General features: G+C 37.2%; 2 protein-coding genes and 1 long non-coding RNA gene across 3 annotated transcripts; 1 reads left to right on the forward strand and 2 right to left on the reverse strand.

Moving 5' to 3' along the window:
• Positions 1–449: 449 nt before the first annotated feature.
• LOC141353349 (uncharacterized) lies at positions 450–3,132 on the forward strand. The gene is made up of 5 exons (XM_073859906.1): positions 450–1,124; positions 1,284–1,364; positions 1,453–1,998; positions 2,118–2,179; positions 2,865–3,132. The coding sequence occupies exons 1-5, from the start codon at positions 1,046–1,048 to the stop codon at positions 2,916–2,918; spliced, it is 822 nt and encodes a 273-aa protein (XP_073716007.1). The 5' UTR covers positions 450–1,045; the 3' UTR covers positions 2,919–3,132.
• A 5,144-nt stretch (positions 3,133–8,276) lies between these two features.
• On the reverse strand, positions 8,277–10,522 carry LOC141353350 (uncharacterized). Its single transcript, XM_073859910.1, has 5 exons — positions 10,293–10,522; positions 10,063–10,167; positions 9,773–9,973; positions 9,461–9,634; positions 8,277–9,060 (listed from the first exon to the last, which is right to left on the reverse strand). The coding sequence occupies exons 1-5, from the start codon at positions 10,336–10,338 to the stop codon at positions 8,978–8,980; spliced, it is 609 nt and encodes a 202-aa protein (XP_073716011.1). The 5' UTR covers positions 10,339–10,522; the 3' UTR covers positions 8,277–8,977.
• A 201-nt stretch (positions 10,523–10,723) lies between these two features.
• LOC141353354 (uncharacterized) lies at positions 10,724–12,425 on the reverse strand. The gene is made up of 3 exons (XR_012360422.1): positions 11,398–12,425; positions 10,973–11,320; positions 10,724–10,841 (listed from the first exon to the last, which is right to left on the reverse strand). It is a non-coding gene; the product is annotated as an uncharacterized lncRNA (long non-coding RNA).
• Between the last annotated feature and the right edge of the window lie 1,280 nt (positions 12,426–13,705).

The following is a 13,705-nucleotide window of genomic DNA, read 5'->3' on the forward strand; positions in this document are numbered from 1 at the left end:
TGGAAACGTCTCAGAGACATATTGCAGATGAGCAAACAATCTAAATAATACGTCTTGCAGATGTAAACGCAGACATCAAATAGACGTCTTCGATATGTATGTGTGCTATCAGGGTAGTGTTTGTCGTATTGTTAATTGGGCTAACTTTAGCTGTCCCTTATACATAGGCTATAAACTCATAATCAAATATGACTATTTAAGTTATAGGTTATTGGTTGTATTTTTGTGGCAGCAAATGTGACTGTTGTTTAAAGTACGAAGAACGAAGTAAGCATTCTAATGTGTAGGCTATTTTAGACCCCCCTCAAAAAAAAAAAAATGCCAGAGACACCGTGCCCTGATGTTAGTGACTAGCCAGCCAAAGACCAGAAAAATGAACGTTTATATCATTTCATCGTATCATTATTGTGAAACCCATTTTTTATGTCTCTTTCCAAACAGATATGCCAGGACCTGGTTCAACTTTAAAGAAATGTGTGTCTTGTTCTATGCCACTCAATGTGGCTTGCAAGACGTGCAAGTACTGCAAGGAAGCGCAGCCCCACAATCTGCGTTTGAAAAAAAAAATTGAGCGATTTGATTTGAAATCAGAGACATGGGCCCAGGCCCAGAAAAAAAACAACACATCAACCCACCTGAGGGATGACGCTTCTTTGTTGGTATGTTACAGACTATTATTATTTTGGGCTTGCATACATAAGTAATTAAACACCTGTTTTTTTTTAGTTTTAGGTTTACACTTATTGACTCATCTTCTGAATGAAAAATCACTGTAAAGCTTCTAATTGCTGATCCCAAAATTCTAAAGACAGTTAGCAGCGAAATAGTTCTTACGAATATGTATGCACGCAGCATATGTCATTATGTTAGTATACAAAGAACTTGCTTTAACTGACTCTGAAATTTACCAGAGCATAAATGTTCAGAAATAATGTAGATTTTGCTTTACTCTTGTTGGAAGCTGGAAAGGTTTCAGGCCCTCGGCTCCAGGGGTGTGTTATTTATATCCCGCCCTGGGACCAAATTGTGGACCTGTGAGGTTCTGATGCCCAGATGTAAGATCACTGAGGCAGCATCTGCCTGCCTAAAGAGGATGGAGGCGTTGTTTGAATTTGTTGTTCAAGGTATTGTTGTATGTTAAAGTAAAATATGACATCATTAGATAAATAGTAAGTTTAGTTTTTTATAGCAGGTATGCCATAATAAAATCAATTAAACCCTTTAATTACATGGTGTTATTGAATTTGTTTTTTCTTTATTTGTTTGACTTATGTTAATTCTAGGTTGGAGTCGGTCAGAGAAAGTGACAGCCTCAGCAGCAGAGATCCCACAGCCTCCTGTGGACAACTCACTGGCCACATCAAGTAAGTGTTGCATAGTTACATAATGTACTGATATTCCACCCTAGATGCTGTTTATAATTTCACATTTTGTATTACTGGTTGCTTTTAGGTTATTGTGGAGCCCCTACTCTTGCCATTCCTACCCTTACAAGTGCTAATCTTGCCATTCCTACCCCTCCAGCCCCCACTCTTCCCATTCCTACCCCTCCAGCCCCCACTCTTCCCATTCCTTCACCTCCAGCCCCTACTATTTTCATTCTTACCCCTCCAGCCCCTACTCTTCCCATTCCTACCCCTCCAGTCCCTAATCTTCCCATTTCTACCCCTCCAGCCCATACTCTTCCCATTCCCGCCCCTCCAGCCCCTACTCTTCCCATTCCTACTCCCCCAGGCCACACTCTTCCCATTTCTACCCCTCCAGCCCATACACTTCCCATTCCTACCCCTCCAGGCCACACTCTTCCCATTCCTACCCCTCCAGCCACTTTTCTTTCCATTCCAACCCCTCCAGCTCCTAATCTTGCCAGTCCTACCCCTCCAGCCCCTACTCTTGACATTCCTACCCCTCCAGCCCCTACTCTTGATATTCCTACCCCTCCAGCTCCTACTCCTGCCATCCCTGCTCCTGGAGGAAACAAGAGGAAGAAGAAGAATGGTGGGTGTATATGTTTTTAAAAACATGTATCTAATTTATTTTTGAGACAAAGAATCTAGTGATTGTTTTGCATTAGAAAATGTATGAACATTTCACCAAAAACAAATTGTGTATTTCAGATTGCTCTCACAGCAGCCAGGAAGTATACAAGGGAGATATTTTAAAGGAACGAGTTAAAGAGGTTGGTCAGCCATTACCTGATATGGATAAAAACTAGGCAGTAGAACATTAAAGAATGGATGTTATTGCAGGGTTAGAACTGAACTTCTTAACCTGTAAGACTTATCTACATGCACATAATGATATGACATGAGATAACATATGATTTTCCACTATTATTTCACATATGTTTTACATTTGTGGTTCAACATTTCATTGCAGTGAAATGTAAAACAGGTCCACTCCATGGACAGTGCCATTATTATCATAATACAAACACAAGAAGAAATTCCGAATATATATATACTATATATACTAATTGCACAGAAGTATTAGACTAATAAATTTTAGGTGAATAGAAATGTACAGAGATACTTACAGAAATATTTGGGTGAACAGAAATTTACAAGACATATGTGCAATGTAGAACAGGTAATTGTATATACTGTATGTAGACAGATATCATATACTGTTTGTAGACAACTTAACACAAAATACAGTCTTTTATTTATAAACGTGTATTGATAGTTATTGCACGTGTAAGCCTACTTAACTACTGTATTTTAAGTTTAGATCTACAGATTACGTTACTTACAGTTATTAGGTTTTTTAACACGTTTGCTTCATTATTAGGGGGTTTTGTGTGTAGATTGAGGGGGGATTATTTTAAACTATCAAACTAACTTAATATTATCCTTTTTCATTAGGGAAGGAAGGAATACCTTCTGAAATGGCACCCTTGCAGTTTATGGTATGTATAGAAATGTTCTTTACTCTTTAACTCCTTTTTATTTTCAGTGTTGTTTGTTTGTCTGTAAGCAGGATTACGCAAAAACTACCAGCATGAGTTTCATGAAAGGTGTATCATGGGTCAAGGAAGTATCCATGACATTTTAGAGCAGATCCAAATCAATGGGCAAAGTTGCACATTTACCAACATTGTGCCACACAGCATTTTGCCTAATCTTTCCTTTTATGGCCCTAATTTGTTGGTAGTTTCAGTAGTTAAATACACATATTCAAATAAGAACTACTAGGAAGCTACAGCAAATTCAGTAAAATTAATAGTTTAATTGTTTGTAGAACAATTTTAATTGTTTGTAGAAAAAAAATGATGAGAATGTTGAAGATCTCAATCAAAAAGTAGTTTATTCAATCAAAGCAGTAGAAAAGTACATAAAGCACTCAGGGTTCATCGGAGTTGGAGTGAACCCTGGGCAAAGTCAGTCTTAACACTTTATACAGTTTAAAATCTGTTTCCCCACCCCTAATGCTAATGCCTTTGAGATGTAAACCGAGAATACCAATGTAAATGGCCACTCTCTCTTTTTGTTCTAAATTCCTTACAGTCACCAAAGGAATACTTAATAGGGGATAGTTCACCCAAAAATGAAAATAATGTCATTAATGAATCATGTCGTTTCAAACTCGTAAGACCTCCGTTCATCTTTGGAAACACAGTTTAAGATGTTGTCTTAATTTTTGTTATTTTTGGACTAAAATGTATTTTCAATGCTTCAACACATTCTAACTGAACCACTGATAACTACTTTGGCTGGGTTTACACTTTGCATTAACATGCGATCTTGGTGGTCCGATCACGCAGATCGGATCATCAGTATATCAGGACACGGCGCGTTTACATTTGTCCACATCAAAGTGGCTTCTGTATCCAGATGTGTGATCAGATCCCGTGCGGGGAGACGTGCTGAATGAATAGCTGTCAATCAAAATGGCTACAGCTGTCTTTAGCCACATGATTTAGGGTTTTCGCGCTAACCCCAATCCCTTACAGTGCTACTGAGAAGCCAACCGCAGAGAATAACTAGCAAACCCAAAAATCGTGATTTTCACATTTTAAGCGTTATTTTTTTTAGCTTTAAAAGTCAAGTTCAAGTAAAGTTAAACTGGCTGAAACATTCATCCACGGTGCAGACACTGCAGATAAGATAATTATCTTCAGCGTCCGCACCGCGGATGAATGTTTCAGCCAGTGTAACTTTACTTGAACTTGACTTTCACCCGCATGCTTTTTATAAACAACAAAATCCGTGTGAAACATTAGGATGACTGACTCCACTGTTTTATTCTGCCTTAATAACGTGCTTTTGGCTCTGCCTGAACTTATATTTATATTTCTATTTTACCAATAAACTGTTGTTAGTTATGTTTCCTGGTAATTTTAATATGATTTAATTAAAAGAGCTAACAATTTCCTAATTTTCCTGTTCATAGTGCGTAAGAAGTAATGTAATTTACAAACACATATAAGTAACTTTGCATAAAACCAACACTGAATAAATGTATTTGGTTAATGTTATTATGGTTTGTATGTGTTTTAAAGTAACTTAAAATGTGTTAAATGAGACAGAAACAGCCGATTGACCAGAAAGAAGCGCAACATTCACGTTGATATGTCACCATGGAAACTCAAACATTATAACGATCCTGATTTCTGCCATTAAATATTAAATCTCTCCATGAATAGTTGTAACATATAACATATGCCTGAATAACTTAAATACAGGCAGCGGTGTTAAAATGCTTTTGTATATCGATTTATTAAGATACTTTTAAGCGTAGCTAGCATTGCTCCACAAATTTGAATGTATACGTCTCTCACCTGCGCTCCATGACCTAACGTCCTTTATTTTTGACAGCTGTCAGTGAGAGGAGATGATAGTGGGCGGGGCTTTGTGTGCCGTTGACCTGTGAATCCAGATACGATGGCTGGATTGCGGTTACATCACAATGCGTCCTCGACGACCTCTGCATCAGGACACACAGATCGGATAACATTCCGATCACAGACGCGTTTACATACAATGTGTATGTGGACAACATCCGGATACAGGTCGCATGTTAATGCCAAGTATAAACGCAGCCTTTGGTAATGTTTTTAATACCTTTCTGGACTTGGGCAGTTTACCATTACTAGATTTTCAATGAAGTGTAAGCAAGCTTTCAAACTAAATATAAACATCTTAAACTGTGTTTCCAAAGATAAACGGAGGTATTACGAGTTTGGAACGACATGATTCATTAATGACATTATTTTCAGTTTTGGGTGAACTATCCCTTTAATTAAATGGTCAAATTGATGTGATTAGGCTATGGGGCTTACACAAGTTATAGGATGAAATGTGAACATATGTCTTCTTATTTTCATAGACCCTCTTTGACCTGTGTTGGTTCTTAAAGTCATACTTTTGCTCCCATACTATAATTAAGATAATGTACCTTTAGCTTATATTATCATTGTATTGCTTGGACTGAGATAACCTCTACAATAATCAAGCCTTTTAGGTGGATGAGCTTGTTTTAACATCTAAGTTGGAGTGAAATCTGTTTACTCTGTAATTCTTGCAGTATGTACTCATTAGCCAACGTATATAAAAAATCTGGGATACACCAAGTTATATTGGAGAACTATTTTGGGATGATTATAATATTCTATTTCAGTTAATTTCTTTCTGCAGGGTTTGTAAAATTCCACTGTACTTTGTAGAAAAGCTTTTCAAAGTATATAATACGTATCCATGTGATTTACATAACATAAGCCATTTTTTAACCGTGTAAATGATAATGAATTAAATGTGTTTTGTAAGTTATTGAACTCTTAAAATAAAGACTTGTTACACATAACATACATATGTTCTCTGTTTTCATTTCAGTGGAAAAAAATGGAGAAGCACCTGGGTGGAGGAGGATTCCTTCCTTGCAGTGTAGTGTGTGTGTGTGTGTGTGTGTGTGTGTGTGTGTGTGTGTGTGTGTGTGTGTGTGTGTGTGTGTGTGTGTGTGTGTTTAATAAACAGTTGTTACAATGCCAAATATCTTCATTGGACTAATTATTTTATGCACTTTCACATACAACGCATTCTGACAACATCTGTGACGGAGGATTCATCACACATTAAAGCTGATTAAAAAAGTTTTTGGGTACCTGTCAAATATAAGTCCTTATTGCAACAGGTTGCCCTCTTTTGTACATCCTGTTTATTTTTAGTCATCTTCATCATAAGAATATAATCCCCCAGGCTCTTAAGCTGCACCAGCAAATACAGTAAACAGCTGTTTGGAGCAATGACTTGGATGAACCTGGACTTGCAGTGAAAGCATGCAGAAACCATGAAAACATCCATACTTCTCTTTATGATTTTTACATGTGTGTTGTACTGATTAATTTAATTTGACTATCACCTGCTGTGTCAACTTGCATGTGGCTGACATCATTTAAAACTATCTTGCAGGTACAGTGGTTGTTAAGCTAAGGAAAATAAACATTGTGTGACCTCAATAAAATGGGCCAAATGGGGTTATGTTAGTAATTGCTTCACATATCAACATATGTAACATATGTTATACAGGACATAAAGACACAGTTGTTTGTCAAATTTGAGACCTCTATCAGGTTGTGTATTGCCAGGAGGCGGAGCCAAAGAATGGGAAAATTACATTGCTAGGGGGCCGTTACGGAGTCTGAGAGTGTGCAAGATGTAACTTCACATCTTTCCCTTACTTATCATCATAGTGGGACATTATATAACAAATTTCATCATTCTATGAGGTCTTCTTGTTAAAAATGTCAACCCTAGGTCTATTGCTTAATATCTAGCCTATAAACTGCATGGGTCAAACAGGCCTTGGCAGAGGTCATGTCAGTAATTTCTTCACATATCAACATATGTAACATATGTTATACAGGACATAAAGACACAGTTGTTTGTCAAATTTGAGACCTCTATCAGGTTGTGTATTGCCAGGAGGCGGAGCCAAAGAATGGGAAAATTACATTGCTAGGGGGCCGTTACGGAGTCTGAGAGTGTGCAAGATGTAACTTCACATCTTTCCCTTACTTAACATCATAGTGGGACATTATATAGCAAATTTTATCATTCTATGAGGTCTTCTTGTTAAAAATGTCAACCCTAGGTCTAATGCTTAATATCGAGCCTATAAACAGCATGGGTCAAACAGGCCTTGGCAGAGGTCATGTCAGTAATTTCTTCACATATCAACATATGAAACATATGTTATACAGGACATAAAGACACAGTTGTTTGTCAAATTTGAGACCTCTATCAGGTTGTGTATTGCCAGGAGGCTGAGCCAAAGAATGGGAAAATTACATTGCTAGGGGGCCATTACGGAGTCTGAGAGTGTGCAAGATGTAACTTCACATCTTTCCCTTACTTAACATCATAGTGGGACATTATATAGCAAAATTTATCATTCTATGAGGTCTTCTTGTTAAAAATTTCAACCCTAGGTCTAATGCTTAATATCGAGCCTATAAACTGCATGGGTCAAACAGGCCTTGGCAGAGGTCATGTCAGTAATTTCTTCACATATCAACATATGAAACATATGTTATACAGGACATAAAGACACAGTTGTTTGTCAAATTTGAGACCTCTATCAGGTTGTGTATTGCCTGGAGGCTGAGCCAAAGAATGGGAAAATTACATTGCTAGGGGGCCGTTACGGAGTCTGAGAGTGTGCAAGATGTAACTTCACATCTTTCCCTTACTTAACATCATGGGACATTATATAGCAAATTTTATCATTCTATGAGGTCTTCTTGTTAGAAATGTCAAGCCTAGGTCTAATGCTTAATATCGAGCCTATGAACTGCATTGGTCAAATAGGCCTCATATCAGCAATGGAAACATATGTGATATAGGGCATAAAGACACATTTAATTGTTGAATTTAAAAGTTCCTTGTTATCTTAAACGGCATATTTTAAAGATGGCAAAGGCAGTCCGTATTATCTGGTGTGACCAATACAAAGGCCTGCTTGAACCATATGCATTTTATGGGTATTAAACCTAGGTTTACCATTTCTAACTTCTAACAGAACAATGAGATTTTACACTAAACAATTACATATATGATATGATACAAAACAAGGGAGCAAGGTAAAATCACACCTCACTCATTCATAGACCCTTTTACACAACAAATCACATTTTTTTTAGATTAATGGCTCTGCCTTCTGTGAACACAGAACCAGCTAGGGGTCTCAAATGTAAAAAAATACAATTTGTCAGCAAGCACCTGTATCAATAAATGTCCCATGCCAACATTTTATGTAACTTGTACACCCCACTCCCCAGGCTATGCTGTCTCAAACCTCTATTTTTTTTCCAGATGAACCATTAAAAGGTCTGAATAGTAATTGTGAAGAAACAATGCAAAGTCAGTGTAAAACTGGGTGGGTCTGTGGCAGATAATTAATTGCACACAGATATTTTTATTTTTGTAGCATGTGTAACTTATATGTTGCATTAATAAGAGGCTCAAAATACTACAAACACCTTCACCTAACACGTCTGCAGTTGTAGCATTATATAACAGCATTATATATTAGACTAATGTAGTTGCTATAATATCAATAAAGTAGTCTTGGTGGTAGTCATTCAACAACTCACTGTCGGACTTTGTGAGAATGTGGTGCAGCAGGAACAGTTAAGCCTAGCATACAGAGCAAATAAGCATAACAGCATAAAGATCACTGAATAATGCAGTCAGTACCAAGTACATCAGTTTGACCAGTTACAGGGCTGGTGGGTGGGGAAACGAAAATAAATTTGCAGGTTTACTCATCACAATAAAGGCAATGGAATTTCTGTCAATTAGGGAGGCTATTTATTGAAAAGGGGAATGTCCAAAACCACCCCCTCCAGAAAAACAAAAAATAAAGCAAATCCAAAAACACATCAATTTACAAATTAGACATCTATCGTCTGAGCTCTCATAGTCAACTCCTTCACTCTTATCTGGTATCTCCTTGGACCAGTCTTCAGGGAATAGAGGTCCTAAAACCAAGCTGTATCTTGAGCAGCAAGCCTTTCCTGTAGAAGACACTGTAGCCCACAATGCCCCTCGTCAGTTAAACTGCCTAGGAGAAAATATAAAATGAAAAATGCACACATTAATAAAAAATTAATTCTTACCCATTTAGAGCCTTAACTTGACCGAGTTAATATAGCAGCCAGACATTTCCATCTCTGAACAGCATTAAAACATTTAATTCAAACAACTTTATATATCCCCGTAGGGCAATTCAGTTTTAGCCTACAGTACTAGTCATATCAACAAGACAACACTTCCTCAAGCATTTAGAAACAATGTCAATGACATCATATTGCATTTGGGCACCAAAACAACAAATACACAGGCCACAATACATGGACTAAGCAGCAAACAAGATTCAAGTAAAAAAAATAATAAAAATAATACTAAGCAATACATAAATAATTAATAAAAACGGAACCTCAGTTTTATCCCAATGTTCTTACCACGATTTCCTTCAGACATGTCTGCAATCTGCTTCCTAATGCCTTCAGCCAGCCCTCTGAGGTGGGTGCAGTGCTGTCTCATCTCTCTAAGAATTATGATCTTCTCTTCTTGCAGACGCATCTTTGACATGTATGCATCAAAGATCTTCTTCTTAGTTAGGATGCTTGTGGATTCTAAATCATACATATGAGTCAGTCATCAGGATTGACCTATAAGCTGCAATATAGTTGTATAGCATACATGCCCATTAAGCTGTGTCAACATCTGTTTGCTCAATGTAATCCCCCTCCCTCACCGAAGTTGCTCCTTACCAGTGCTGTAAACCTCCCATGGCCATATAAGACTGTCCTCCCCACTGGCATGGCCCACCATAGAGAGTCGGCTTTCCACCATCTGCTCGTTTATGCCCTCCTCCTCTGGGACCTGCGCATTGTACTGTTTGATCGCTTCAAATAGTTTTTTTTTCTTTTCCCCCAATTTCCGTCGCCGCATTTGTCGAATCTTGTTGCTGTCTATAATTTCCAAACACATGACAGAAACACCAAATCTAGGCAAGAGATTCACAAAGCATGTACAAACAATAGACACGTGAACAAGATACCTGTCTGATTATAAAGGCTTGCTTTTTTTTGATAGACACCCAGACATATCTGCTCTATCGACCGCTGAAGGACATGTTGGTCATCCTGTCTGGCATCTATAGAATCTTGGGAGGAGACAAAAGTATGAATAAATAACCACTCTGAAATGTGATTATAGTAACACGTCCTCAACAATGTCAAGCAGATTGTAACTGTAAATAGCCTATTATTTATAACATCAATACTGTACCATCAGTGGCCCACTGTCTGACGTCATGAACCCACTGCTGCACCATGTTTCCAGGACACCCAAGTTCACGGCTCAAGTTCTCCAGCCTCAGCCTTTCGGACAGTTTTTAATTAAAATGCAAACAAACAATTGCCTTTTGTACTCTTGGACCAGATTAATTCTGTGTAATATGGTCAATACCTTGACATATCTGTTGGACAATGCAAGATGAAGGCCATCATGCTTGCGTCTATTCCACTCAATTGCATGTATAGTCAGCATGTCATTGCGAGTTTTTTGAAAACATATTCAAATGTTACTGGGCGGCCTATTCAAATTTATTTAAAATAAAGGTGTATTTCTGTATTTTTATATAAAGAATGAAAGACTACTGAAAGAATAACTTAAAGAACCAAAATATTTTATTAATGTTATAAAGAAGGATAACATACCAGATTTGGTCATGTACTTAGTTGTGAGAGCACAACGAGAGAGGAAACTGTTCACCATTTCCACCTCTTCCCCTGCAGTTGCGCCAGCACCCTCCTGATTCCTACCACTCCAGACAATCTAACAAATGTGTGAAAAAGTTATTGGTTAGGGATGCACCAATCTCAGTTTTGCAAAGATATAAATTGTGCATTGCCATTATCAATAATTTAATTAAATAGCAACAGTAAATGGCATAATAAAAAGAATACCTCACACTTTGTTGAATGGGCCTTGGCGTGCATGACTGACAGAAACGGCCTCATTTGAAGAAGAGGGCTCAGTTCAGGCATAGAGACTGACATCTTCTGAAGATAGGGCCAGTACTTACATGAGATGTCAGTACAGTAGAAATTAATGTTTGTTGCTGCCTGAAGCTCCTTCTGCAGGAATAGGGGATATGCAAAGATCTCCCCCCTGTACATGTTGAGACCCTTTAATATCACCCCATGCCTGCAAACAGCTACCTCAAGACCCTCTTCATCAAGTTTGCTAGCTCTTCTAGCAGTCTCCCTGGCAGCAGACCACTGACTAGCTCCACAAGTGCCTTTCCCTGGAGTCTGCATGAAAAAAAAAATTAGATGGCAAAAATACTGCATTTACACAGCAGGGCTACAAACTCGGAATCATTACTTACACTTTTCATTTTACTCCTGATTTCTTCAACGAAAGAGGATACGTCTACATCTTTGGCAATGAAGATGCCCTCAAAGTATGGTTCCTCTGACCTTAATGAAAGCAGAAAAAATGCATATTCAGTGGAAGACACTATTTGTTTTAGAAGGTGTGAAACAACTTAAACCAGGTGCACAACTTCAAAATACAAAATTATCACCACGTGGTTCTTCGTACTGGATTTTAAAGTGCGGCAAATTTATACTGATACCTGGTATCAAATGTGTCATGTTGTTTTAGTATGGTGAATGTATGACAAGTCTATAAAATGGTGCCGAGTAATGGCCAATGACAGCAAAAGAGGATACCAGGGAAGCAGCAGAAACAAGTACAACCTATCATGAATAATTATCTGATGAGAAATAGAAGCTTCTGTGTTGTGATAACATGAGCTACTATGATGTAGTGCCCCTTTCACAGAGTAATGTTGTGCAGCGTAAGCCATACAGCAAAGCCGTGTAGTGTGGCATCCTGCCTTGCATTACCCTTTAGAGCAGGGGTCGGCAACAGGCTGCCCGCGGGCCAAAAGTGGCCCGCCAGTAATATTTTCTGGCCCGCAGGATTAATTTGAAATCCGTTTTTTAAATTTTTTTTTAATCACACTTTTTTATTTTAAAATAACAGTTTACAAAAATGGCCCAGTGTATCATTCCTTCATTCGTTTTTTCAAATCAAAACCAAAAAATAAATAAAGAAAAACGACTTGTTTTTCTATTATTTATTTCCTGAACTAAAATCAAACGACTCGTTTTCTGAATGTGCGCTCAGATCAAAAATAACAAAAATGAATGAAAACGGGTTCGGACAAATTTTAATTGAACACCTTAGCAGACATATACCAATGAAATAAATTTAAACAGATCCGATAGCCTACTAACAGATTACATTTGAATAGTTTGAATAGAAACCTTTCCGGTAAGTCTCATTCGCTTACAGTCCGACTTTTGAACTTTTTTCATTATTATTTATTCGCGTATAACACACTGACAAATAATATGTATTACCTGATAAAAAATATTTGCGTCGTGGAATAATGCGTATAATAACCGGCTGCTCTTTCTCGTTCTCTTTCTCTACCAGCGCATCCGCGATCATAACTGTCATTAGATTTTGAACATACTTCTAAAACACAATCAATCAAATAATTGCAGAGGTATGACTTCATGAATCATTTGCAAATTTACCTCGTAAATCATGTCAATGCGTCACGCGTGAAGACGTTAAACTCCGTGACATCGCAAATTACTGAAAAGTAATTGCAGGCTTTTAGAAACCACTACAAAATATGATAAAATAAACTCTTTTACTGCAGTAATATTTTAACTTTTACACTTTTGACGTTTTAAAGGAATCTACTGTTCTGTTCTGTTACTTGAACTTGGGGCTCGAGCCCGACCTTAGGTTCGACCTGCCTTCGAGAACAGCAAGTCAAGTACGTTTACCGTTAATTATTAAGACTAAATGGGCAGGTAAATTCGTAAAAAAATGAAAGTAATCCGCCAAAATATGGTTTTAACATGTCTATTAAAATAAAGCCATTATTAATTTTCCTAACGCATAGTTCTTTGATCTTTACCTCCTTTTAAAAATAAATTTGGCAAAGGAGGATTTTCAGCAATTTGTTTGAACAGCAACTCTGCAACCAATGGTTTCGGTTTATGTTGGTTAGAAATTTGAGTGATTTAATTTAATTTATTATTTATATTTTATTATTTTTTCTGTGACATTTTTTCTCTGCAAACAATACAATGTTAAAATAATATTTATATTGGCACGAACATAATTTTTGTATAACATGTATATTGTTATAGGCTACTTCATCTCTCTTTTTTCGTTAGAGACATTGAATTTGAGATTCTGGGAACGAGATCCAACGTTAAGTTTTGCGGACCCGTCAGGTCGGGAAATAAAGCGGGGGAACACAGAGTGTATTTTAAGCGGTTTACTGAATAGAACCTTGTCGGAGCTGGACAAAAAGCGGAGACCTCCTTAAACCTTAGGTGTGTATGTGTGTGTCCCGGATAAATATTAATAAAAAAAGGAATACAGTTCAAAAGTCGGACTGTAAGAGTCTTTCATGAGAGCATAAATGCCTGTAATATGTTACCACTAATAGTACTTGATCTGTTTAAAATGATTTCATTTATATATTATGCCTATAAAGGTGTTAAATAAAAAAATTGTCTAATCCAGTAATTAATTTTTTATCTGAGCACACAATCAGATAACCCGTGGTGGTTAATTTTTTCATTTTTGTTTTTAATTTAAAA

The sequence above is a fragment of the Misgurnus anguillicaudatus genome, chromosome 3, assembly GCF_027580225.2.
Source record: "Misgurnus anguillicaudatus chromosome 3, ASM2758022v2, whole genome shotgun sequence".
NCBI lineage: Eukaryota > Metazoa > Chordata > Actinopteri > Cypriniformes > Cobitidae > Misgurnus > Misgurnus anguillicaudatus.

What these genes read in the sequence shown, in the direction of transcription:
- LOC141353349 (XM_073859906.1), top strand. Translation starts at nt 1,046, where the DNA reads ATGCCCAGATGTAAGATCACTGAGGCAGCATCTGCCTGCCTAAAGAGG. An exon ending in CAACTCACTGGCCACATCAA is followed by an intron (nt 1,365 to 1,452) that starts GTAAGTGTTGCA and finishes GGTTGCTTTTAG; the next exon opens with GTTATTGTGGAGCCCCTACT. An exon ending in TAAAGGAACGAGTTAAAGAG is followed by an intron (nt 2,180 to 2,864) that starts GTTGGTCAGCCA and finishes CTTTTTCATTAG; the next exon opens with GGAAGGAAGGAATACCTTCT.
- LOC141353350 (XM_073859910.1), bottom strand. Translation starts at nt 10,338, where the DNA reads ATGGTGCAGCAGTGGGTTCATGACGTCAGACAGTGGGCCACTGATG. An exon ending in CAGACAGTGGGCCACTGATG is followed by an intron (nt 10,168 to 10,292) that starts GTACAGTATTGA and finishes TCTCCTCCCAAG; the next exon opens with ATTCTATAGATGCCAGACAG. An exon ending in CATGTCTGAAGGAAATCGTG is followed by an intron (nt 9,061 to 9,460) that starts GTAAGAACATTG and finishes ATTTTCTCCTAG; the next exon opens with GCAGTTTAACTGACGAGGGG.